General features: G+C 46.2%; 1 protein-coding gene across 1 annotated transcript in view; it reads right to left on the minus strand.

Moving 5' to 3' along the window:
* LOC137430448 (metabotropic glycine receptor-like) overlaps positions 1 to 24,360 on the minus strand; it is an 80,328-nt gene that overhangs the window by 11,052 nt on the left and 44,916 nt on the right. Inside the window, exon 6 of the mRNA XM_078782652.1 lies at positions 11,828 to 11,966. Within this exon, the coding sequence (XP_078638778.1) occupies positions 11,828 to 11,966 (139 nt within the window). The remainder of the gene's footprint in view (positions 1 to 11,827; positions 11,967 to 24,360) is intronic.

Raw genomic sequence — 24,360 nt, forward strand, 5'->3', positions numbered from 1 at the left:
GTTTGCAAACAATGGCATTGTTTCTCAAGACTGCACGGGGTAAGGTGTTCTAAGAACTCTACAGTGCGAGGTAAAAGTTCGGAAACAGGTTTTCACTTGGCGTTTTACAAGTTTCCGTACTTGTTTTTCACTTCCGATGTTTTTCCAGACTTTTGACTCACCCTGGCCTACGCAGTAGTTTTGATGAAGTGATGATATATTCAATGGCCATTATCTTTGTCCCACTCATTTGGTTTGTGCATTGTCGTTGCACATTCTTACTCATCTTGAGATAAGGACTTACCAGGAATACCACATTTCTTTGGTTGAGACTTTAGAGGATGAGATAACAAAAACAAAGGTTTCTATCAAAGTGCAGTGAGCTCTACATGAGAAATCAAAAAAAATGTTCATTTCGATCTTTTTAGCAGAAAACATTACAGATCTTTCACATGACTACCGAATCTTGTGGACATGTGAGCACAAAGGCTCCTGTGTTCGCAAGATCCAACAATTTCATTACACGACTCCCCTTGCAAGGAGTTGCAATGCAGGAGAAGGCTTTTAGGCCCATCAAGCCTGTACAATAGTTACCAACCTTATGGCTGTTTGTCCGCACTCTTATCCTTTTTAAATGCTGAGCGTCGAGCAAGGAAGCAGCACAGACCATTTTTAGTCTTTGGTGTGACTCGGCTGCGATTTCAACCGCCAACCTCCCAGGCTCGGAGCGGACACTCTAACTATTACACCACCGGGTCTGGTTAATCAAATAATTATTTTACCCTTGCCAAATTCACAGCTTTTGACGCCTCTTGCCTAACACTATTTTCACAGTTGTGTAAAACATAGTCTGAATCACCAGTGAAAGAAAACTGAACTTTGTCGATTGCATTCGCAAATAAAACCCTGTCAAGAAGCATGAAAGTATCTCGTTGTTGCTGTGCCCAGCATGTGTTTTTGGTATGTAAAGGGCTTTCCAAAGTCCAAGTATATCTAACAGCGCTCATTCATCGCCTGAAACCGAAGCTCAGGGTCAGGTCACATCGCATGTGTCTCCTTTTTGGGGGCAGGACAACCTGCACAATTAAGTCTCCACAGGAGTGCCTTTCAATCTCTTAATGCTTTATTTTTGTGCAAATGTACCCGAGGGTTGATGTCAATTGTGGTGCCACTCAGCAAGACATGCTTAGCTTTTACTGACGTTTCTGCAGTTCAAACATCGGCTCCAAATCCTAACAACCCAGCTTGGCACAGGTGACACGAGGGATTATCAGGAAGAACTTTAAAAACAAGCTATGTTGATTGTTCAGCTAAATCCTACTTCATTGAATAAGACTTCTCTGTACGTATGTGTGTATGCCTGAAAATCATAATAAATATCAAAAAAACAGGGATGGCCCGATTTCCACCAAATTTTACATGGGGGCACAAATAATCCCCTCCGCCACCCCTCCCTGTGAGGGGCGGACAACAACGACTTACGATTTCTGCGAGTACGTGTCACAGTGAAAGTAGTTTACTGAACCCTGCTGCAGACAGTGAGGAACAAAATATATTTGCCCCACCTACCCCACTTTCTCCCCCACACCCTCCCAGGCTGCTGCCTAAGGGAGCAGGTGTTTCTAGTCAATAAAAAGAGAGAAACAAAAAGACAATGCTCAATCCCTCCTTCTTCCAAATTTCCAGTTTACCCTCCTAAGAGTTTCCTTCTGTATCCATCTTGTCTACCCTATGCATCCTCTCCTACCCTCCATTACCTACCCTCCAGTTACCCTCCATTGCTCCCCACACCCATTGTCGTCCAAGTCTGCCTCTATCTTGGCCTTCAACTCTACTGTTGGTGTTTCCCCTTCTCCCAACTGTTCCTTTTGGCCTGTTGTTTCCTGATCAGTGCACTCATATTCAGCTTTTCCACGAGCTTTGACATTGTATACAAAAAAGTGAGCTGTGGATGCATTGCTGGGAATATATATGCTGTATTATGTTGAAGTATATAATGTAGTAATGAATACTCATTTTCAAATGGTTCTCTATTTCATAGTGCGAGTCCTGGCTTTATCAAATTTTGCCCACAATCCTATCGAGAGCAAAACTTGACATGATCCAAAACTGTGTCGGTGCATGCTGCAACCGTGCAAATCAGAATGGTGACAGAGTGGAGTGTGGATTGATTTTCACCAGCAACGATGTGCCATGAGTGACAAATCGGCTCGTTCTGAAATAACTGTGGGGAGGGTGACGTGGATGAGACGTGTCGAGTTAAAAAAAATTTTAATAGCGCATTAAATGTGTTTCCCAATCGTGCTGCTCATCTTTTAAGAGTGTTTTAAATGCGTGTTTTCCAATCAGCCCGTTATCGGATTTTGTTAATGCTGGATTAAAATGCGTTGAATTATTTGTTGAGAACAATATTTTGCCCTGAAGCATTATCCCTGAACACAGTGCATTTAAATAGTCTAAAAAATAATTTCGTGTGTTTGTTGTACTCCGCGCCCACCCCGCCCCCACTTCCATTATTCCATTTTCAGGCGCTGCACGACGTCATTTCCGGGAGGCGAAGGGGGCCCAGAGATGACGCCGAAAGGGTGTACTCATTTTTCACTCTGTTTGTTTGCTTGTTTGTCCGGGTGATATCTCCGGTATCCTTCGACCTCGGAAGCTGAAATTTGGGCAAAGTAGTGAACAACTGCTTTGGAAAAAACCATAATTTTATTTTTTGATCAAGCAATTAATTGATGAATTACTTAATTATTATAGATTTATTAATCTACGAGAACACAACACGATATAATGACAATAACACCGAAGCTTTTCGTGCTGCACTCTTCAAGGCGATCCACAGCAAAGAGACCGGAAGAGATGAGAATTAGTGCATTTATAAGCATGTCTAAGGAACCGTGACACCGATTGGTTCTTCTGTCATGACGTCATAGCTGTTCTGAACGCCCATTGGTTGACTCAGTCACCACTGTCCCTGGCTCCGATTGGCTGGAGCGGAGTTGTCAGCGATGACACACCATTTACATCATTACCTTGGACAGCGGTCGAGGAAATACCTTTAATCTTTCCTTGTTGAAAGAGAATGAGAGAAAATGTACAAATTCCTTTTGACGACACAATGTAGGGTCCGTGTAATGGATGAAGGTTGCTTCGAACATGCGTAAATGTAACGTACTACAACCTCAGCTCAATATCTTGAACATATCTGCATTGTACTGGTCTGCACAATCGGGGTTGTCATCCAAGTGCCGTGCAATGGCAGAAGAATAAGAAGAAATGGTCGACAGTCCTTGAACCTTCTTGCATGCTCGTACCGGTTGTGTCGTCACGCCCAAGTTCTTTCTTCGAATCACTAGGGGGACATCTGGACATGCTGTTTGATACGATCAGCCAACCTTTGGGTTGTACGGCCCACGTACCGAGCTTCACATCGGCACTTAAACTCGTAGATAACTTTGCTAATTTGTGAGGTGGGCAGCACAACCTTGTTGACTGGCGTGAGCAGACGGCGAGAGGTGAAAATTACTCGAGGTTGCACAGCCAGGTACGAATTTGATACCATATGTTTGATTTGTGCTTCAAACCTTCGTGATGATTGTTCTTTCCATGGCATCCTGATATATACTGGACATTTGTCAGGACCGATCTTGTGTTCCTCAGTTGTGTTGAGAAACTTGAGCACATATCTCTTAATTATATACTCTGGATAACCATCGTCGCCGAGAATATTCATGATTTTGTCCATTTCAGCAGGAAGATTACAAGATGAGCAAATCCTCCGAGCTCTATTCACAAGGATGTTGATCAAGGCAATTTTGTATCTTGTGGAGCTGTAGGAATCCCAACGGGTCTACTGCCCAGTGAAGGTCGGCTTCCGGTAGATGGATGTAGTGAAACCACATGCGGATCTTTCGACCAACACGTCCAAGAATGGTAAAGTGTTTGAAGATTCCAGCTCCATGGTAAACTTCAGCACTGGATGGAGAGTGTTGAGTTGTGTCAAGAATGCCAAAGGCGCCCCGGCAATGCCGCGCTGGAGGATATTTATTTATTTGGCATGGGGGCGTTGTACTTTGAATGTATCTGTACTTGTTTGTTTGTTTGTTTGTCCGGGCCATCCTTTGAGCTAGAACGCTGAAATTTGGGCACAATAGTGAACAAGAACTTTGGCAAAAACGGTATATTTTATTTTTTGATTGATTAATGGATTTATTAATTATTTAATTATAATCGATTTATTAATTCCTTATTTATTTTCTTTCTCATTTGGACAATATCTCAGGCACCTTTTGAGTGAGGAAGTTGATATTTGGACACAACAGTAACCAAGTGATTTGGCTGTAAAGGGTATTTTTGATTTATTGGTTAATCAATTAATTACTTAATTTTGAAAATGTGACAGTTCGGATGAAACAGTGGCGGTTTAGGTGTGCTCTTAGCCAATTGATTAAGAAATTCATCATTTTACGATTATTTATTTATTTTAATTGTGCAATTCATCAATTATTGTATACCGCTCCCTCCCAATTCCATCTCCATGTGCTGCATGGTGGTATCGGCAATGTCTATGTGCTCAGCAATGTCGCATACTGGAGGATATGTTGTTGTTTTTTTTGATACAAGATCGAGGCTCGTGAAAGAGCTAACATTAATCACACAAAAAGACAAACCGACACATAAAACACAAAATAAGGGGAGTGGTAGACAAGATGGGGAGAGAGGGGGAAGGACACAAACACAACATTTGAGAGCAGGGAGATCGAGAGAACTGTGGGAGGGAGAGGGCTTAGGGGGAGGTGGGAGAGGTATAAAACATATGGACACTGCAAGGACTTCCAGGAAAGAAGTTGGAATTTCAAAAAAGTGGATCTGGGGTGAATTAGCGGGGGTAGAAAAGATCAAGGTTTTGGATGGGGGAAGATCGGAAGCTCGGAAGCCTGATGGTGGTGAACAGCTGTTTTAAAGACCTGGAGGGAGGATTGGGATTGAAGGGAGTGGGGGAGTTTGTTCCAGAGGCGGGAGAAAAGAGGAATGAAAGAGTGAAGGTGAGCAGAGAGCCTAGATTTTGGCAGTTTAACCATAAGAGGGTTGCTGACAGATCTTGTGCGACCTGGAGGAATGTTTGGGGGACAGAGCCCAGAGAGAGCTGGAGGAGCAAGGCTGGAGAGGAGTCGGTAGAAGACAGAAAGTCCACCAACCTGCCTGCGGTGAGTGAGTAAAAGGCCCTCGGAGTTGGCTTCATCACAGGAGATTGCAATGATTCTGAAAGCTTTCGTTTCAATAGCGTGAAGCTGAGCTCGGTGTGAGGCAGGAGCACCGGCCCAGAGGGGGGAACAGTATTCCATTGAGCTGCGAATGAAAGCCTTGTATGTGGTGAGGAGCTCAGGTGTGCCAAGGAAGGACTTCGCATGACGGAGGATGCCCAGTCGGTGACTGGCTTTGGAGGCCAGCTTGGAAATGTGGTTTTCCCAGGAAAGATCATGGCAGATAGTGAGACCCAAAAGCTTGAGCGGCAGAACTTCTTGGAGAGGATTGTTGAGAATGGATGGGAGGGTTTTCCAGTTGGTCTTTTTGGAGAGACATAGTAAGAGTGTGAGATTTGTCAGGATTGAAAGACGTGTTCCACTTTGACCAGTCTGTGATTTTGTCCAGGTCTGCAGAGAGTGAGGAGGCCGCAGACTGCCGATCTGGGGGATGAGGAATGGAGCGGCAGAGAGTGGAGTCATCAGCAAAGAGATAGAGAGGATTTTCCAGAGAGTCGGCGAGATCATTGATGAAGACCAGAAATAGCACAGGGCCCAGAACACGACCTTGGGAAACTTCAGCCTGAACAAGAAGGGGGGATGTTATTTATTTATTTGGCATGGGGCATTGTACTTTGATTGTATCTCTACTTGTTTGTTACTTTTTCACAGCCAAACGGTAGCACCTAGAAGCCCCAAATGTTAGGTGTAAGTACTTCAGAAACTGGGCAAGGTTTTCAGCTGCATCACCTTGATGTCCGTTTTGAGGCCACAAAACGCCACAATAAAGTGTATATTGAAATGTGGGGACAGGCAGTGCTTCCGCCGGCCTGCAGGCAAAAGGTAACCGCCATGAGACCAATAACTCCACAGCTTTTCAATGTCCAACACGTCCCGAAACCACCACCGGGAAAAGCTTACCTAGCCAGGTCGCGGTGGGTATCCCTCCCTCCACCCGGGCAGTGCCAGGTGCCCCCACCCCCATAGTGTGTAACACATTTCAAGTTTATATTTTGTGTAACGAGTCCTCCTTGGAGTTCCTTTCCTTTTTCACCCCTGCACAAATTAATTTTCATCAACCCCACAGGATTAGGCCACAGTTGGCAGCATCACATTTATAATCAAAAATGAAATTTCCACTTGGTTGTTATTGCAACAATGTGGCAGCGAGCCTGGTGCGTAAGAGGAAGTTCGTGACAAAGCTATATCCACCGTGCTTTAACGCACAGTGAAGGTGTGTCACCATACGCAGCATGTTTTCACGGCCGGGATAAATTTGTTGTGCAACTTGGTCTTAAGGCAGAACATGCTAAGGAACAAAAGATACAGCACAATACAGAGTGGACAGCAATGATAATGAACAATGAAAAGTCACTCATTATATAACACGAGAATTTTTTTTTGTATTTTTTTTTTTTGTATACAAGATCGAGGCTCGTGTAAGAGCTAAAATTCCTATGCACAATAGCCTATGCATCCTATGCACAATACATGAAGACATCAATACTGTTTTATGCGATATTTTGTTGTTGGTTCACGAGTTATCAAGTGACCACTATATTCGTCATGTGTGTGTGTGTGTGTCTGTCTGTGTGTGTGTGTGTGTGTGTGTGTGTGTGTGTGTGTCTGTCTGTCTGTCCGCAGCATAACTACCCGATGATATCATCCGATCTTGATGAAACTTGGGTGGGAGGTTGATATCATGATCTGGTTGTGTCCTGCCGAGAGTGGGCGTATTGCGCCCATTGTGGGCGGAGCCACGCCCGAAAAAAAGATGTCTTTTTAGGGGGTAATCGAGTTCAAGCTACATCTTCTCCGAGGGAGTTGGTGGAATCTGACAGGGGTTTCGATATTTGGTTATGTGTCTGTGTCTCGGTGTCATGTGTCTCGCCCTACGGAGCTTGATTTTTCTTTTCTTTTTCTTTTCATTAAAAAATTTTTTTTTCCTTTTTTTTTTTCATTTCATTTTTCACCGAATTTTCGGTATTGTGTAGCTAACTAACCTCATAACTGATTATACATCATTTTCTATCTCATTTCAAGGTCAGTAACCTTCGTTTTGACATTTCCAGGCCTGGCCTGTTCGGGCCTGTTTCGGTTATAATAATAATAATAATAATTCATTTATTTTGTATAGCGCTTTTCCAGAAGCCCAAAGGCGCTTTGACAGAGTGGCAAACATAATGCATAACAATACATGAAAACAACAATTTCAAAAAAGACAAGAATCAATAGGGAAATATTTAAAGCAAAAGGAGGGAGAAGGAGAAGAGATAGTCAGGGGTTAAATGCTGTGGGTTGAATGTTGAATGCAGTGTTGAACAGGTGGGTCTTTAGTGATGTTTTGAATGTGGTGAGTGAGGAGGAGTCTCTGATGGTGTGAGGTAGTGAGTTCCAGAGGGTGGGCGCAGCGATGGAGAAGGCCCTGTCCCCCCAGGATCTGAATTTGGTCCGGATGGAGGGGGTCAGGAGGTTTGTACCAGCAGAGCGGAGGTTGCGGGTGGGAGTGTGTCTGGAGAGGAGGTCAGCCAGGTAGGATGGGGCCAGGTTATGGAGGGCTTTGTATGTCAAGAGGAGGATTTTGTACTGGATTCTCTGGGGGATGGGGAGCCAGTGAAGCTTGTAAAGGACGGGGGTGATGTGGTCACGGGTCCGGGAATGGGTGAGTAGACGGGCAGCGGAGTTCTGAATGTATTGGAGTTTATTGGTGATTTTTGAGGGTGAACCATAGAGGAGGCTATTGCAGTAGTCCAGACGGGAGGTGATGAAGGCGTGGATGAGGGTTTCTGCAGCCGTGGAGGAGAGGGATGAGCGGAGACGGGCAATGTTTTTCAGGTGAAAGAAGGCTGACTTTGTGATCTGTTTAGTGTATTTGTCGAAGGAAAGGGTTTGGTCAAAGATGACGCCAAGATTCCGGATGTGAGGGGAGGTGGATACTGGGATACCGTCGATGTTGAGGGCAAAGTTATGGGTGGATTTTGTGAGCGTTTTTGGGCCAATGATGATTATTTCAGATTTATCACAGTTAAGCTTGAGGAAGTTGATTTGAAGCCAGGATTTTATTTCAGTGATGCAGTTTGTCAGGATAGAGTGGGTGTCGGTGGAGACGAACTTGGTGGAGATGAAAAGCTGGATGTCATCGGCGAAGCAGTGGAATTGGAGACCATGACGGCGGATTAAGTGACCGAGCGGGGACAGGTAAAGGATGAAGAGGAGGGGGCCAAGAACTGAACCTTGGGGGACACCTTGGGGGAGGGGAGCAGTGGGGGATTTGCAGTTATTGATGGAGATGAACTGGCATCTGTCATAGAGGTATGATTTAATCCAAGAGAGGGCAGTGCCGGTAACGTTAAAGGTGGATTCAAGTCGGGTGAGGAGGATAGTGTGATCGATGGTGTCAAAGGCAGCGCTGAGGTCGAGGAGGACGAGAATGTTGAGGTTGCCAGCGTCAGAGGAGAGGAGAAGGTCGTTGGTGATTTTGAGGAGAGCAGTTTCAGTACTGTGGTTGGACCGGAATCCGGATTGGAATGTTTCATACAGGTTATTGGCAGAGAGATGATGTTTGAGTTGAGTGGCTACAGCGCGTTCCAAAACTTTTGACAGAAAGGGTAGGTTGGAGATGGGTCTGAAGTTGTTTAGGGTGTCAGGGTTTAGACCAGGTTTTTTTAGAATGGGGGTAACAGCAGCAATTTTGAGGGAAGGTGGGACGATGCCTGTAGACAGGGAGGAGTTTATTGTTGCAATGATAAGTGGAGAGAGAGCAGGGAGGGAGGCTTTGACAAAGCTGGAGGGGATGGGGTCAAGAGTGCAGGTGGCAGTTTTCATTCCTATGAGGAGTTCAGAGAGGTCAGTAGGGGAGATTGGGGAGAACCGAGACAGGGGATGGCAGGACAAGGGGGGGCAGGTGGTTGGAGGGGGAGCGGGTGCGGCGGTGGTCAAGCTGTTGTAGATGTTGTCAATTTTGCGTTGGAAGAAAGAGAGGAAGGAGATGCAGTTGTCTACTGTGAATGACTGGGTGGTGGTGTTCAGGGGGCGGAGGAGTTTGTTTATTGTCGAGAAGAGTGCTTTTGGGTTTCCGGAGCCAGAGTGGATAATTTGAGAGTAGTAGGCAGAGCGGGCGCGGGAGAGGGCATCTTTGTAGTGTTGTAGGTGGTCCTTGTAGGCTTGGGAGTGAACTGTGAGACCCGTTTTATTGCGGAGTCTTTCAAGTTGGCGAGCACGAGTTTTCATCAGGTGGAGTTCAGGGGTAAACCAGGGAGCAGAATGGGTGAAAGAAACTGTTTTGGTTTTTACAGGCGCAAGCTGGTCAAGGCAGGAGGAGAGAGTGTGGTTGTAGTAGTCAGTGAGGTCAGAAGGGGTGTGGAGGTCAATGAAGGGAGAAGTGGACATTTTTTCAGAGAGGGTGGATGAGAATGAGGTAGGTGAAAGAGCGTTTAGCTTACGGAAGTTGATTGTGCGATAATGCCTTGGTGTTGGGGCGGGGATGTTGATGGTCAGAGTGATGGCTAAGTGGTCAGAGAGGGTGAGGTCAGAGCCATAGAGATGGTGCAAATTTAATCCAGTGGAGCAGACAAGGTCCAAAATGTGACCACGGATATGGGTAGGAAAGTCGACATGTTGAGTGAGGTTAAAGCAGGTGAGTAAATCAGTGAAGTCAGTGGTTATTGTGGAGTCAGTGGAGTCCATGTGGATATTGAAATCACCAAGGAGGAGGATTGAGGGGGAGAGGGAACATAGCTGGGTCAGAAAGTAGGAGAAGTCAGACAGGAATGATGGGTGTGGTTTGGGAGGGCGGTAGACGACAGCCATGACTGACTGCGTGCGACCAGAGAGTTTTAAAGCCAGGTGTTCAAATGATGGAGCAGATGAGATGGAGATGAGGTTGGTCTTGATGTCTTGACGGTGGATAACGGCAATTCCACCACCTCGGCCCTCCGAGCGTGGTTTATTGACGTAGGAATATCCATTGGGTGTGGTGAGGTTAAGTGTGTAGTAGTCCAGAGGTTGTTGCCAGGTTTCGGTGAGACAGAGAAAGTCCAGTTTGTTATCCAGGATGTATTCGTTCAGGATGAGGCATTTGTTGTTGAGGGACCGGGTGTTGAACAGGGTGAGCTTGATGTTGTTTTGAACAGCAGGGATGAATTCAGGTGATTTAGCCAGGGTTCGTAGGCAGGAGGTGCGATCGTGTGCGTTGCTGTGACCAGGTGCGCTGGGACGAAGAGTGAGAGTGCGCTGAGCCGACCAGAGGACGGGGATGGAGTGACCTGATTGCAAATAAACAAACTTACGACCGGAGCCACGGTGAATGTACCTGGGTCGTCGGAGGAGTCCATTTGATTTGATGGCAGAGATGCATGATGGGGTGGAGCGGGTATTGAGCAGAAGAAGCCTTGCGGCGGAGTACCTCAGAGCCATGCCAGGCAGGAGCGAAGGGACGAGGCCAAGGTCGAGGAGGCAAAGCGGCAAACGCAGCGGCAAACGACTGCAGCCGCTAATCAAGACCACAGCGGCAAACAGCCACCGCCGCAAACAACGGGAGCGGGCCTGAGGAAACAGTGGAGGAGCCGGGCAGGCGAAGCCAGGAGCAGAGCCGGGACCGAGCAGAGGGCAGACCCAACGGTCAAAAATCCGCCACGACCACCAGAAAAGCAAACTATGTACAATGGCCCAGTCGGAGAAGCGGCGAACAAGTAACGCCAGCGTCCTCTCCAGACCGGACCGGAAGCGGAAGTCCGTCTTTGTCATTGAATACCGCTCGCTCGTGAACCATCGTCGTCTCCTGACTTGTTTATTTTATTTTTCAGTCAGTAGCCTCTGTAGTAAATATTTTGCCATCGTTTCAATAGATTCTTGCACATTGAGTTTTGTTGGCCAATCATCCTTTCTACTTAAAACATCATTTTTCTCTGTGTACCGTAATTGTTAAAATTTTCAGTGTTTGGATAAGAGACTAATTTCATGTTCAAAGTATGTGGAATGTTTTTGGGCATTCGTGGGGAGGGTGGTGTTGGTGGGGGAGAAGGTGCAGGGGGAAAGAAGGGTAGGGGATTTAACGTGCCCCTCCGGACAAGTACTCACACTCACCTCTGAGCTATCTAGCCTGGTTTGAATCTTCATCCAGCTACAAACTGCCATCCTGGTGTTTCACTGGCATGGTGATTCATCAATGTGTGTGCCATCCCATAGATGGACGTTAAATTTGGGCGTCCTGTCTGTCGGAAATTGACGAAGAGTGGGCGAGCTATCGCTGACACCATGAACCAGCTACACATTTTGGCCCTAACTACTGATGGGAGAGGGATGGCAAACCACCCAGCATGACCACAGGCCTATAAACTGCTTTGGTAGCACCGACGTTCTTCAACAGAGTATGGTACGAAGGATCGGAATATTTCAACAAATGATAAAACGATTCAAAGCGATTGTACTTGTACAAAATAACATCAAAGTGAGCCATGATATAACGATTTTTCTACATTATATTCCACAGAATATTATTTCTTCGCTTGAACAGCGTGTGCCATACTTGACTGGGAGCTTTGGATAGGAAGCATTGATTGTAGGCATAGCTAAAATAAAAACGGCACACCGTGTTGAACACTTACTGCAGGACATGAAAAATGAGGGAGAAGGACATTTCGTTGATGATGGCACCGGTCATATACCAAGGTTCGTGGTAAACCGAGGGGACGGTGCGCACGGCATAGCACAGGTAAAGGCCCCAGCACAGAAAGAGGAATTCAGCTGAAGGAAGGTAAAAGTACGGAGAGTAATTGGACAATATGCATTTGATTCCTCGTCATTCAAATAAGCAGATTCTTTACAATTCACCGTGGACATTACATATTGCCGTTGATCAAGTCCACATTTCTCAGTTCATGTTTCAGTTTTTTGCTGGTTGATACACTTCAGAAATAGTGCTACCTTCAACCTAAAAATGATATTACAGACTTACAGTAACTAGCAACGGTACCCACCCTACGGGCGGGGCTTCAATGGGGAGGCCCAAATGAAAAGGCAAAATATCAGAAATTGAAGGCTTTTTTTTATTTTAAACGATTTATATAAACATCCGTTAAATCATATCACACGCAAATCATCAAAATCTAAACTATTTGTAGAATTTCAATAAAAGCCACATCACTGTTCATACAACAACAACAACCGGCATTTCAAGGCCATTTTCCCTGCTAGAGTGGGGGTTAGCCTTGCGGTCCCCATGACAATCTTCTCCATTTTACCCTATTTTCTGCATCTCTCCTTGTTAACCCCCTTTCCCGCATTTCTTCTTCCACCACCTTAAGCCAAGTCTTTCTCGGTCTTCCCCGTCCTCTACTTCCTTCTACATTCATTTCCATCACTCTTCTCAACCAGTCACTTTCATCCTTCCTCAACACATGACCAAACCATCTCAACCTGTTCCTCTTCACAGCATCAATCACAGGCTCTATTCCCATCATCTTTCGCAATTCATCATTTGTCTTCCTCTCTCTCAACGATACTCTATGTATATATACTCCATACTCTATATATACTCTATATATACTCTATATATGTATACTCTATATATATATATATATATATATATATATATATATATATATATATATATATATATATATAAGTGCGTATCGAAAAAAAGGTAATCCGAATTCAAGGAGTTAATATGCAAAGGTTATTTATTTTGACAATTTACATGTGGTTTACTACTTAAGAGGAGATTCTCAGCTTTCCATTGATACCTTCAATGCATCGTTGCTGTCACACATGATCGAGTACTTGTTCATTGAAAATGAACCATCCACATCAGACCATCAAAGTTTGAGTGTTTTCCCGTTCGTTTCTTTGTCAAATTTCCGCTGCGTATTTTGTTGTGTATGTGTTATTGTGTGTTTCTATTTGGTTTTGTAGTTGTTGCAAATTTGTGTGTAATTAGTCGTTTCTTTGTTCGCGCCTCGTGCGGCCTGGTGTCTCATGCGGCCTCCTCGTCTCGACTTGTGCCCCGCCCCCTATATCTCGTTTGTTCTTTCACCTCTGCTCCTGCTTTCTCAAATCCACGTTCTCACTTAGAGACTTTTCCCAGATTGTTTTTCATGGTTTTGTTTAAATATTTATTTAAATATGTTTAAACTGCAGCCGTGATGCTGACGCCGCCCCCCAGAATTTCCATGTTTTAAACGTTTCCCAGTGTGTACCCTGGATAAGAATAGGTACGCCGTATCCCTGCGTGTCGTAAGAGGCGACTAAGAGGGTTGGCGTCAGGAAGGGCATCCGGCCATAAAAACATTGCCTCAAAAAGAGAACCATGACAATTACAACTACATGTGGGCAGGGTACAGCCCGAAGTGGAGATCGGTTTCTGAGGTTTGGGACATGGAATGTAGGGACAATGACAGGGAGATCAGGAGAAGTGGTGGAAGTATTGGTCAGAAGAAGAGTGGAAATATGTTGTGTGCAAGAGACGAGATGGAAGGGAAGTGGTGTGAGAATGGTGAAGGGTAGGCAGGGACAGAAATACAAGTTTGTGTGGCAAGGGTGCCCGGAGGGCGTGAATGGTGTTGGTGTCCTGTTTTCTGAGGAGTTTGTAGACAGTGTGGTGAGTGTGACTAGAGTGAGTGATAGGTTGATGATGGTGAAAATGATGATTGGAAAGCTCTTGGTGAACGTCATCTCGGGATATGCTCCGCAGGTTGGTCGAAGCGATGAAGAGAAGGACAAGTTCTGGTGTGCGATAGAGAAGCTGATGGAAAACGTGAAAGATGAGGAAGTTGTTGTGGTAGGAGGAGACCTAAATGGACATGTGGGAAGGAGTATGGATGGTTTTGACGGAGTTCATTGGGGTTACGGATATGGTGTGAGAAATGGAGAAGGTGAAAGGATTTTGGAGTTTGCTGATGGAGCTGATTTGTTGATTTGTAATACTCAGTTCCAGAAAGAGGATAATAAGCTTGTTACATACACGTCAGGTGGGTCGACGACAACCGTTGACTACCTGATGGTGCGTAGGCGAGATAGGGGGGCACCTCCGGGACACAAAGGTGATCCCGGGGGAGGAGGCTGTTTCACAGCACCACTTGGTTGTCTGCGACGTAAGGGTGAAAGGTGCGAGGAGAGCTCGGCGGGTGAAGTACCAACCGAGAATGAAGGTGTGGAGGTTGAAAGAGGTGACAGTAAGGGAGGCATTAAAAGAGAGGCTGAGTAGGGTCGAGGATGATGTGGTTGAGCTTGAAAGTGGTTGGATGTCAATGAAAGCTAGTCTGTTGGGAGCCGTTGGTGAGGTATGTGGATGGACAAAAGGACCACCGAGGCACTCGGAAACATGGTGGTGGGATGATGAAGTTGGAAAGAGGATTGACGAGAAGAGGAAGAAGTTCAAGGAGTGGCAGAAGGCAAAGGGTACGGGAGCAGAAACAGCAGAGCATGAAAGTTATAAGGCAGCCAGGAAGGCTGCAAAGAAAGAGGTAGCAAAGGCGCAGGAGGCATGTAGGAAAATGTTCGGAGAACGCTTGGATTCGGAAGAGGGTCAGAAAGCAGTATTCAGGATTGCAAAGCAGATAGTGAAAGAGAGGTGTGATGTGATGGGGGTGAGTTGCTTGAAGGATGAAGTGGGACAAATCGTTGTCGACCCAGATGGAATTAAAGGAAGATGGAAAAGATATATGGAAATGCTGTTGAATACAGAGAATGAATGGGATGGCAACATAGAGAGTAACCCAGTTTTAGGACCGGCAGAGAAGATAACTGAGAAGGAAGTTGAGGAAGCGATAAAAGCAATGAAGGGTAGAAAAGCGGGAGGGCCGACGGGAGTTGTGGGAGATATGTTGAAGGCAGCAGGAAGTTGGGGTGTGAAGAGAATGACAGAGATCTGTAATCTGGTGGGGCAAGAAGGCCGCATTCCAGTGGATTGGGAACTGAGTACCCTCGTCCCTCTATACAAGGGGAAAGGTGACCCTCTGGAGTGTGGCTCGTACCGAGCGATAAAGTTATTGGAGCATGGAATGAAGGTATTAGAAAGGGTGTTGGAGAGGAGGATAAGGAAGAAAGTGAAGATCGACGAAATGCAGTTTGGATTCATGCCAGGAAGAGGAACGACAGACGCGCTTTTCATTGTGAGGCAGTTGCAGGAGAAGTACATGGAGAAGAGGAAGAAGTTGTTTCTTGGGTTTGTTGATCTGGAGAAAGCATTCGATCGGGTTCCACGCAAAGTATTGACATGGGCATTGAGGAAGTTAGGAGTGGAGGAATGGTTGATCAGAGTAGTGATGGCAATGTACAAAAGAGCGCGCACAGCTGTAAGGACGAAGGACGGGAACAGTGGTGAGTTTGAGGTGAAGGTGGGAGTGCATCAGGGGTCGGTACTAAGTCCACTACTATTTGTAGCTGTGATGGAGGTGCTGGCTCAGAACGTAAAGGAGGGTTTACCGTGGGAGTTGTTGTATGCAGATGATCTGGTGTTGATTGCGGAAAGTATGGATGGACTGAAGGAAAAGATGAACACGTGGAAGGAATGTATGGAGACAAAAGGTCTGAAGGTGAATATCGGAAAGACGAAGGTGATGGCAAGTGGTAAAGCATGTGGTGAGGTGGAAAGAACTGGGAAGTGGCCCTGTGCTGTGTGTAGGAAGGGTGTCGGAGTGAACTCCATTCAGTGTACAATGTGCGCTGAGTGGGTTCATCAAAAATGTAGTGGCTACAAAAATGTAGTGGCATCAAAAATGTAGAGGGTCATTAACCAGTGTGGCAGCTACATTCAAATGTAAGGTGTGCACAGAGGGAGCTGCAGATGGAGGAAATGTTGAATTGGATCTTGGAGACGGCGTGAAGCTGGAAGGTGTGAAAACATTTTGCTACCTCGGAGACATGCTGAATGGAGAAGGTGGATCAGACTCGGCAACGGTTGCTCGAGTGAGATGTGCATGGAAGAAGTTTCGGGAATTGAGTGGCGTGCTGATGAGGAGGGGAGTGTCGTTGAAGCTGAAGGGAAAGGTGTATGCTGCATGTGTGAGAAGTGTTATGATTTATGGGAGCGAGACATGGGTAATGAACGTAGAGCAGCAACGACGGTTGGAAAGGGTGGAAATGCGAATGGTTCGACGGATGTGCGGAGTATCGTTGAGAGAGAGGAAGACAAATGATGAATTGCGAAAGATGATGCGAATAGAGCCTGTGATTCATGCTGTGAAGAGGAACAGGTTGAGATGGTTTGGTCATGTGTTGAGGAAGGATGAAAGTGACTGGTTGAGAAGAGTGATGGAAATGAATGTCGAAGGAAGTAGAAGACGGGGAAGACCGAGAAAGACTTGGCTAAAGATGGTGGAAGAAGAAATGCGGGAAAGGGGGTTAACAAGGAGAGATGCAGAAAATAGGGTAAAATGGAGAAGATTGTCATGGGGACCGCAAGGCTAAACCCCGCTCTAGCAGGGAAAATGGCCTTTAAAATGCATGTTGTTGTGTTGTTGTATGGGAGGTGTGCCAGGAGGAAACCTTTGCTGTCCAGAAAGAACATCAGGGCAAGACTAAACTTTGCCAATGAACACCTTGGCAAAGACCAGCACTTCTGGAACAATGTGCTCTGGACAGATGAGTCAAAGGTAGAGCTATTTGGCCATAGTAACAGAAGACATGTTTGGCGAAAACCAAAGACAGAATTTGACCACAAGAACCTGATACCAACTGTAAAGCATGGTGGTGGAAATATTATGGTTTGGGGCAGCTTTGCTGCATCAGGGCCTGGGCAGCTCACCATCATAGAATCCACTATGAATTCTTCATTGTACCAGAGGGTGCTTGAGGATAATGTGAGGCCATCTGTCGGAAAGTTGAAGCTCAACCGAAGATGGACCTTGCAACATGACAATGACCCTAAACATACCAGTAAATCCACCAAGGAATGGCTGAAAAGAAAGAAATGGAGGGTTCTGGAATGGCCAAGTCAAAGCCCGGATCTAAATCCCATCGAGATGTTGTGGGGGGATTTGAAACGATCTGTGCTTGCAAGAAACCCCTAAACATCGCACAGCTGAAAGAATTCTGCATGGAGGAATGGGCAAAAATTTCTCCCAGTCGATGTCAGACTGGTAGACAGTTATAAGAAACGCATACTTGAGGTTGTTTCTGCCAAAGTGGGCGATACCACCTATTCGAGCCAAGGGTGTACTTACTTTTTCCACATGCGAAATTTGCATTTATGTTTATTTAAATTATACAATTGACTACAAAATGTAAATGTTTCATGATATTTGTTATATTATATCACCTTTATCTGTCAATATTGTTGAAATGAAGATCAAATAGCTGTATTTTGAAATATGTTGAAAAAGTCAAAACTTTACATGGAGTGTACTTACTGTACACACATACGTGATAGCTGTGTTATACCATTATAGTAAGAGATACTAGTAGGACCCGCAGAAAGTCCGTGTCATGTAAAAATATGACCAAGTCCTCAACCGCCCTGCCCCGTTCCACCCAACCCCTCAACGAAGGCCCATGCCTGAATGATTAAAACATACCTGTGTTGGTCCTACATGGTTGCCGTTAGTTAAGAACAATGTTAAAAGTAAATCAATCTTTTCCTCCTTTCTTCTCTTTGCAACAACATTCCTGTTCCTGTTCGTTATGAACAATGTTTAAAAAATAAAACAACACTTTTAATTCACAATCTCACGGGATTCCATCATCTCGCGATTCTTCAGTAAAAAGTGCGGGTAAGCGAGCTAAATGATAAAAAAAAACATGTAAGATAATTAATTCGTCAAGTAGTGAGAAAATGGCCAGATAGACAGAGAAGCAAACAAACAGAACAAGAAAGAGCAATGAGATTGCAGACCCTTGGCAGGACGTGTTTTGGTGGTTTTTAAGGCTTTTGTGTTAAAACAAATATGGCGGCCAAACCACATGACCAATGACGTCATCATTTTTTTCTCCACCAATTTATCCCAAGATGACACAAGAAATTTCATCTTGATCGGATGAAGTTTTGTACTTGTCGAATTATGATGTCATAATGAGGCATGTATGACATCATTAACATATTGTTACGTTTGTAGGGGGTAGGCAGTGATTACTTTAGACCAGGTAGATTTGTATAGATTAGAGTGCTCCGATTGTCGTGAAGAAGAACCACCATGTAACAAGTAGGGATCCGGTAGGTCGTGTGTTCAGATCAAGTGTGGCGTGTGGCCATAAAGAAGGGTGGCTCTTGTGCTAATTAGCTCAGGGATTGTGGGTAAAATATCCCTTGTATGTCGTTACCTCTGTATCTATTCCTTTGTCTCTTTTGGCACCACACCATAGACACGTAGAGCTAGAATCGTGCATTTAATGGCACTCATTCAATAAAACCACCGGAAGCCAGGACATTCAGCCCTACCGCTGACAACCCCGCCTTGGAAGCACACAAGATGGGCAGGCCGAGGCCACGCCCCGAGGTGTGGTGATTTGTCAGGGTTTTGAATGACACGAGCCTGGGGTAAGAAGTGACTCGCTGATTGGCGAAGCATGACCAATGACGTGAGAGCCTGGGTGATAAAAGAACGCGCTTGCGGCCATTTTTCTCTCTTCGCTTTTTTTTTTTTTTTTTTTTTTTTTAAATACTGAATCGAGGCTCGTGAAAGAGCTGACAACTACGAGGGAAAGACAGTACAGGGGGAAACTCATTAAAACACATTCAACAAAAAGACATCCAGGAACACAGCACAGGGGGACCACGAGGGAAAGACAGTACAGGGGGAAACATTCATTAAAACACATTCAACAAAAAGACATCCAGGAACACAGCACAGGGGGACCACGAGGGAAAGACAGTACAGGGGGAAACATTCATTAAAACACATTCAACAAAAAGACATCCAGGAACACAGCACAGGGGGACCGCGAGGGAAAGACAGTACAGTGGGAAACATTCATTAAAACACATTCAACAAAAAGACATGCAGGAACACAGCACAGGGGGACCATGAGGGAAAGACAGTACAGGGGGAAACATTCATTAAAACACATTCAACAAAAAGACATCCAGGAACACAGCACAGGGGGACCGCGAGGGAAAGACAGTACAGGGGGAAACATTCATTAAAACACATTCAACAAAAAGACATCCAGGAACACAGCACAGGGGGACCGTGAGGGAAAGACAGTACAGGGGGAAACATTCATTACAACACATTCAACAAAAAGACATGCAGGAACACAGCACAGGGGGACCGCGAGGGAAAGACAGTACAGGGGGAAACATTCATTAAAACGATGATTAACGATGATTAAACATTTTTTTTAAACGATGATTTAAACAAACAAAACATTAAACAAACATTAAACAAACGATGATTCATAAAAACATTCATTAAACATTCATTAAAACGCTTTGCTCTCTCTCTTCGCTCGTCTTTGCTTCGCTCTGCTCTCTGCCTCTGGTCTTGATCGCAGAGTCGGCATTTAAATCTCGCGATTCTGGATGCGATAGTGGACTGTCGTGTGTCGACGTTCCTTCTTACTCTTGCTCTTCTTGTTCTGGACATTAAAGCAAATGGTTGTGCGAGGACGACGGGCTCCAGGAAGCGATCGGACCGGCCGTGTTCGGAGACGCCACTGGTAGAAGTGCAGAGGCAAAAGGCAGAGCCACAGACCGATGGCTGCAGTTTCCCACCAAAGACGACGAAGACAGGCATGCCTGGAGGAGCGATCTTCACACGGCCCGTTCGATTCGCGTGGAAGGCCTGTTGCGCGCCAGCGGCGCAACCTAGTGAATGAGGGCGTACGGAGGCCTAGCAGCGCGGGAGCGAGCGGTTCCAGCCAACAAGCGAACGGTTCCTGCCAACAACATTGATGACCCCTGACGAGACCCCACCAGTGATCAGAGTTAAGTGCACCCACACACACATTATTTTCAGTTATCTTTCCCTGTGTCCGTGTTTCAAGTCTGTTTGTGGGGACGTCCCATTTAAGAATTTAGTTTATCGTGCATTTTTTTGTATTACCGGCATTTATTTTAATAAACCTGTTTCTTTTTGTACATTTTAAATCCGTTTTCGTTTGAGTTTATTTATTGCAGGGTTTGTAGACTGCCGATGGGATCCGTGCAGGTAGGTGCTCTTCAGCATTCTCCTCCTCCTCCCTTTCTTCCCCTTTCCCCCCCACCCCACCCCCCGTCCCCCCACGTGTGTATTAACTCCGCCACATATTGAACTGAACGCTTCGGAGTAACAGCTGGTTCGGCTATCCGTTCCATGGAAAGATTTTAATCGCCAGGAACACGACAATATGTTATTCCCCATGGAGAGTTCTTTACAATGAGCCATGTCTCATTTTTTCCTATGCAGCGCTTTCGGAGATGGAGGTGCAAAGGTTTTCCGTTTTTTCCAAGATGGTGCCCATACCACGTGACCTATGATGTCATAATAATTTTTTTAAATTCTCACCTATGAGGAGGTGCACCTATGATGAAAATTTCCTGTCAATGGGACCAACGGTTGCAGAGAAAATCATATTTTTCCTGTGCGGACAAACAGACAAACAGACATTAAAAATCGGTCAGAGACCGAGGACTTGCCGGAATGTCCCTTTTTATCGGCCATTTTGGATAATTTAAAGTAAATAATGACTAGACTACGGATTTTTATGTTAAGAAAATAGGCCTTTTATGTTTTGAAAAGCGGAATTTGTTTTTTTTAATGTGAAAAAATCCCGAAATATTTTTTTCCCCCGTTTTATTCATTTATTATTATTACCAAGTTTTTCAGAAATAAGTCAAAAAAAGAACAAAAAATGGTAAGCTTTTTCCTGCACAACATTAAGCACTCTGGGCTAGTAAACAGGTAAAAAATGATGTTCAGGTACCTTTATTGCAACCGCATTGTTTGATAAGTAGAGGACTAGAAGAAATTGACAAGACCCTTTAAGGAACGGTTAAAGTAGGTGTTTGAAATCATTATCTTGGTAATGTTCTCCTTGGTGAGGCGGTGTCGGCGGTCGGTGAGGACGTTTCTGTAGACGGAGAAGGACCTCACCTGCATGCTTACACGCATACGCTACCCCTTTCTTGCCCATACATCCAGCTGTTCCCATGCTCCTCGTCGTACCTTCTCTAACACACCCAGGTACACTCATTCCACTCACAGCCTTAGTCACACACCTGACCACCGAACACTTTGGCACACATTCGTTGGTCGCACACCTCACCAACACACCTCTTCGCGCCCCTTCCTCGGTCACCTCCTCTGTGACAATCACAGGTGTGCTTTCACTCGCACACCCAACCACGTGCCTCACGACCAACTCAAGTGTGCATTCCCACACACGCTCTACCATTCCAGGTGTGCATCCTTCCATTCCAGGTGTACATCCTTTCTCACCTGTCACAACCAACTCACGCTCCGTGTCACTCTTACTACTCTCACCTCCACTCTTGACAGCGCACTCACCCTTACTCTCGACAGCGCACTCTTTCCTCATGCACCCGTCCGTTACACACCTTTCTCGCGCACACTCTCCCGTTACACCCTCTAACACTCACCACAGGTGTACACTCTTCCTTACTTTTGACAGCGCACTCTTTCCCCATGCACCCGTCCGTTACACACCTTGCTCGCGCATCCTCTCCCGTTACATCCTCTGTAACACTCACCACAGGCGTGCATTCTTCCGTTACATCCTCTGTAACACTCCTCACTACGCGCTTCCATGTGCTCCCTCGCACACGCGCTACGACCGACTCACTCTCGACAGCACCCTCACTCCTTGGCACGCACTTTTTCCTCGCACACCCCAGAGTCGGACTTTCTCGCACACCTCCTTTTTCGCACACCAGACCTGTCGCACACTTCACCAACGGCCTCTCACGAACACCCGGGTCCATCTCGACCCCCAAGCTTATTAAATCACCTGGCGCATCATACGCACGACCATATTGGTCACCACTTACACCGGGTCCTCTTTCTCTTCGCTTCTCCTCCATCACCTGCGAATCCCTCATCCGGTTGATGAGCACATCATCACGATCCGAACACAGACTTTGGACCAATTCTTTTACTTCCTCCTTTATCTCTTTCTTATCCTCTCTCCGTCGCTTCTTAATTTCGCTCACCCCTTCTTCCACTTCTTCTAATTTCTGCTTCACCTCCTTCATCTCCTCGTGCGCCCCCTTAAGTTCTTCCTCTAACTCCACTGGTCCCCCAACTCCTTTTGTCCCACTGTCAGTTGTTCTACTCCCAGCGTCAACTCCTCTATACCACCTTGCAATTTTACAGTCCCCTTTCTCACCTCCTTCTCCATGCGCTCCTTACAGTGCCTCACCTCCTCGCGCACTCCTCCGACCTCCTCACTCACACCTCTTCTGATCTCCTCTCCCATCACTTGCATCTCCTGCCCAGATGCCACCCTCATCTGCTCCATTTCCTCCCTGTGAGCATCCAATTTAGTTTCTACCCCCATTCTGACCCCCTCTATCTGCTGCCCCATTTTTTTAACTTCCCTTTCCGCTTGGTCCCTCATGTCCCTCAATTTGCCTTCCATACTGTTTTCTAACCCCTCTAACCCATTTTTCACTCCCTCTATCTGATTCTCCTGGGCAGCCATTCTATTTTCCACCCCCGTTAACCCCTCCTGTATTTCCCCTAATCTATTGTCTAATCCCTCTATTCTACTCCCTAACCCTCCGATCTGGGCCCCCATCCTTTGTTCTAACCGTTGGCTATTGGCCCCCATGTCCTCCCTCAATTTCTCGCAATTGGACCCCATTACCCCCATTTGCTCACTCTGAGCCTCTATACTGTTTTTCAAACCTCCAATTTGGTCTCCCATTTGTCCCATAAGGGCCCTCATTTGCAGGAAAAAAAGGTTCGAATCCACCAACGGCGCTGCTACGGTTGCGGGCGCGGTCGCCGTAGCCATGTGCAGGGCGCCATTTTGCGCGCCCGTAACCTCGTGCGCGAGGACGCCATTTTGCGAACCTGCCGCCCTCACTGCTTCGCTCTCCTCATGTCCCTCAATTTGGTCCTGGATCGACCCTGCCTCACTCTCCTCTACCGGAACCCAGCCGTCTTGATCTGCCATAGCGCGACTTTCAAAATTCGGGTTTTTTTTTTTTTTTAAACAAAACAAATTTCACAGTTAATAATTTCGAGCGCGTGAAGCGCGCTTCGGGTCCAATCTCACTTCCTGACACCAATTGTTATGGACACGGCTAAAGATGTTGCTTGACCGAGCGGAATGGCCGCCGTGTTCGTACAGTTTACCCGATTACCCCCAACTCACCCGATTCGCCCAGACGTTGGCCAAATCGCGCTACGCTAAATCAATGATTGGAAAGGACACAACGACTGGGATAAATGAAACGACGCAAGGGGTACAGTTCTCAAGACCTTCGGAGGAGGATATAATTAGTGGTGGAGAAAAGGGGTAGATTACAAGGTAGAGTGAGGTAAAAGACACAGAAGAGATAGGCACTTAGATACAATCTTATCTATCCCAGACAGACCACAGACAAACGGAACAAGACTGACTTACACAGGGATTGATGGCAGGGAAGGACAGGTCGGTTGATAGCACAAGGTGCACCTTGGCTCGGGGACAGGATCAAGCACGGTCCAAAAGATGCAGGGAGGCCTCACAGCGCTCGGAGGTGGCGTCTTTCTTCTCCAAGCTCAGCGCGCATCTGACGTCACCTCCCTCTTCCTGCGCATGCTCAGCGGGGAGTCACACGCCCTCGGCTGGTTGGCTCCGCCCCAGATGGGACCGGTCCACCGCTTCTATTGGGTGCGGGGGTTACCGGGCTCCGCCCTTGACGAGGAGCTGACAGCGAGCCCCTACTTGGTAACCCCGTCGAGCACATGTTCGATGGCGGCTCGTTGGAAAGGCCTGGTGCCCTCCCAACGCCCCCTACCAACCAAGCCGGAGTGAGGACGCACACTCCCCGCGCCGCCGCCGCTGTTGTTGTTGTTGTTGCTGAACCGTGAGGAAGAGCTGCGGGAGGTATTGGGAGGTCCTAAACTTCCTAACGGTGCCATACAATCACATTCTGGTGCAACGAAGAGTCAGAATTAATGGAAACGAATCCTTAACTGACATAGACTAAGAATAACTAGCAAGATGTCCTATAGTTGTCTACGTGAGATGCGGTGGACCTGGATGCGACATTTAA

Source organism: Myxine glutinosa, chromosome 7 (assembly GCF_964187855.1).
Source record: "Myxine glutinosa chromosome 7, kmMyxGlut1.1, whole genome shotgun sequence".
Classification (NCBI taxonomy): Eukaryota; Metazoa; Chordata; class Myxini; order Myxiniformes; family Myxinidae; genus Myxine; species Myxine glutinosa.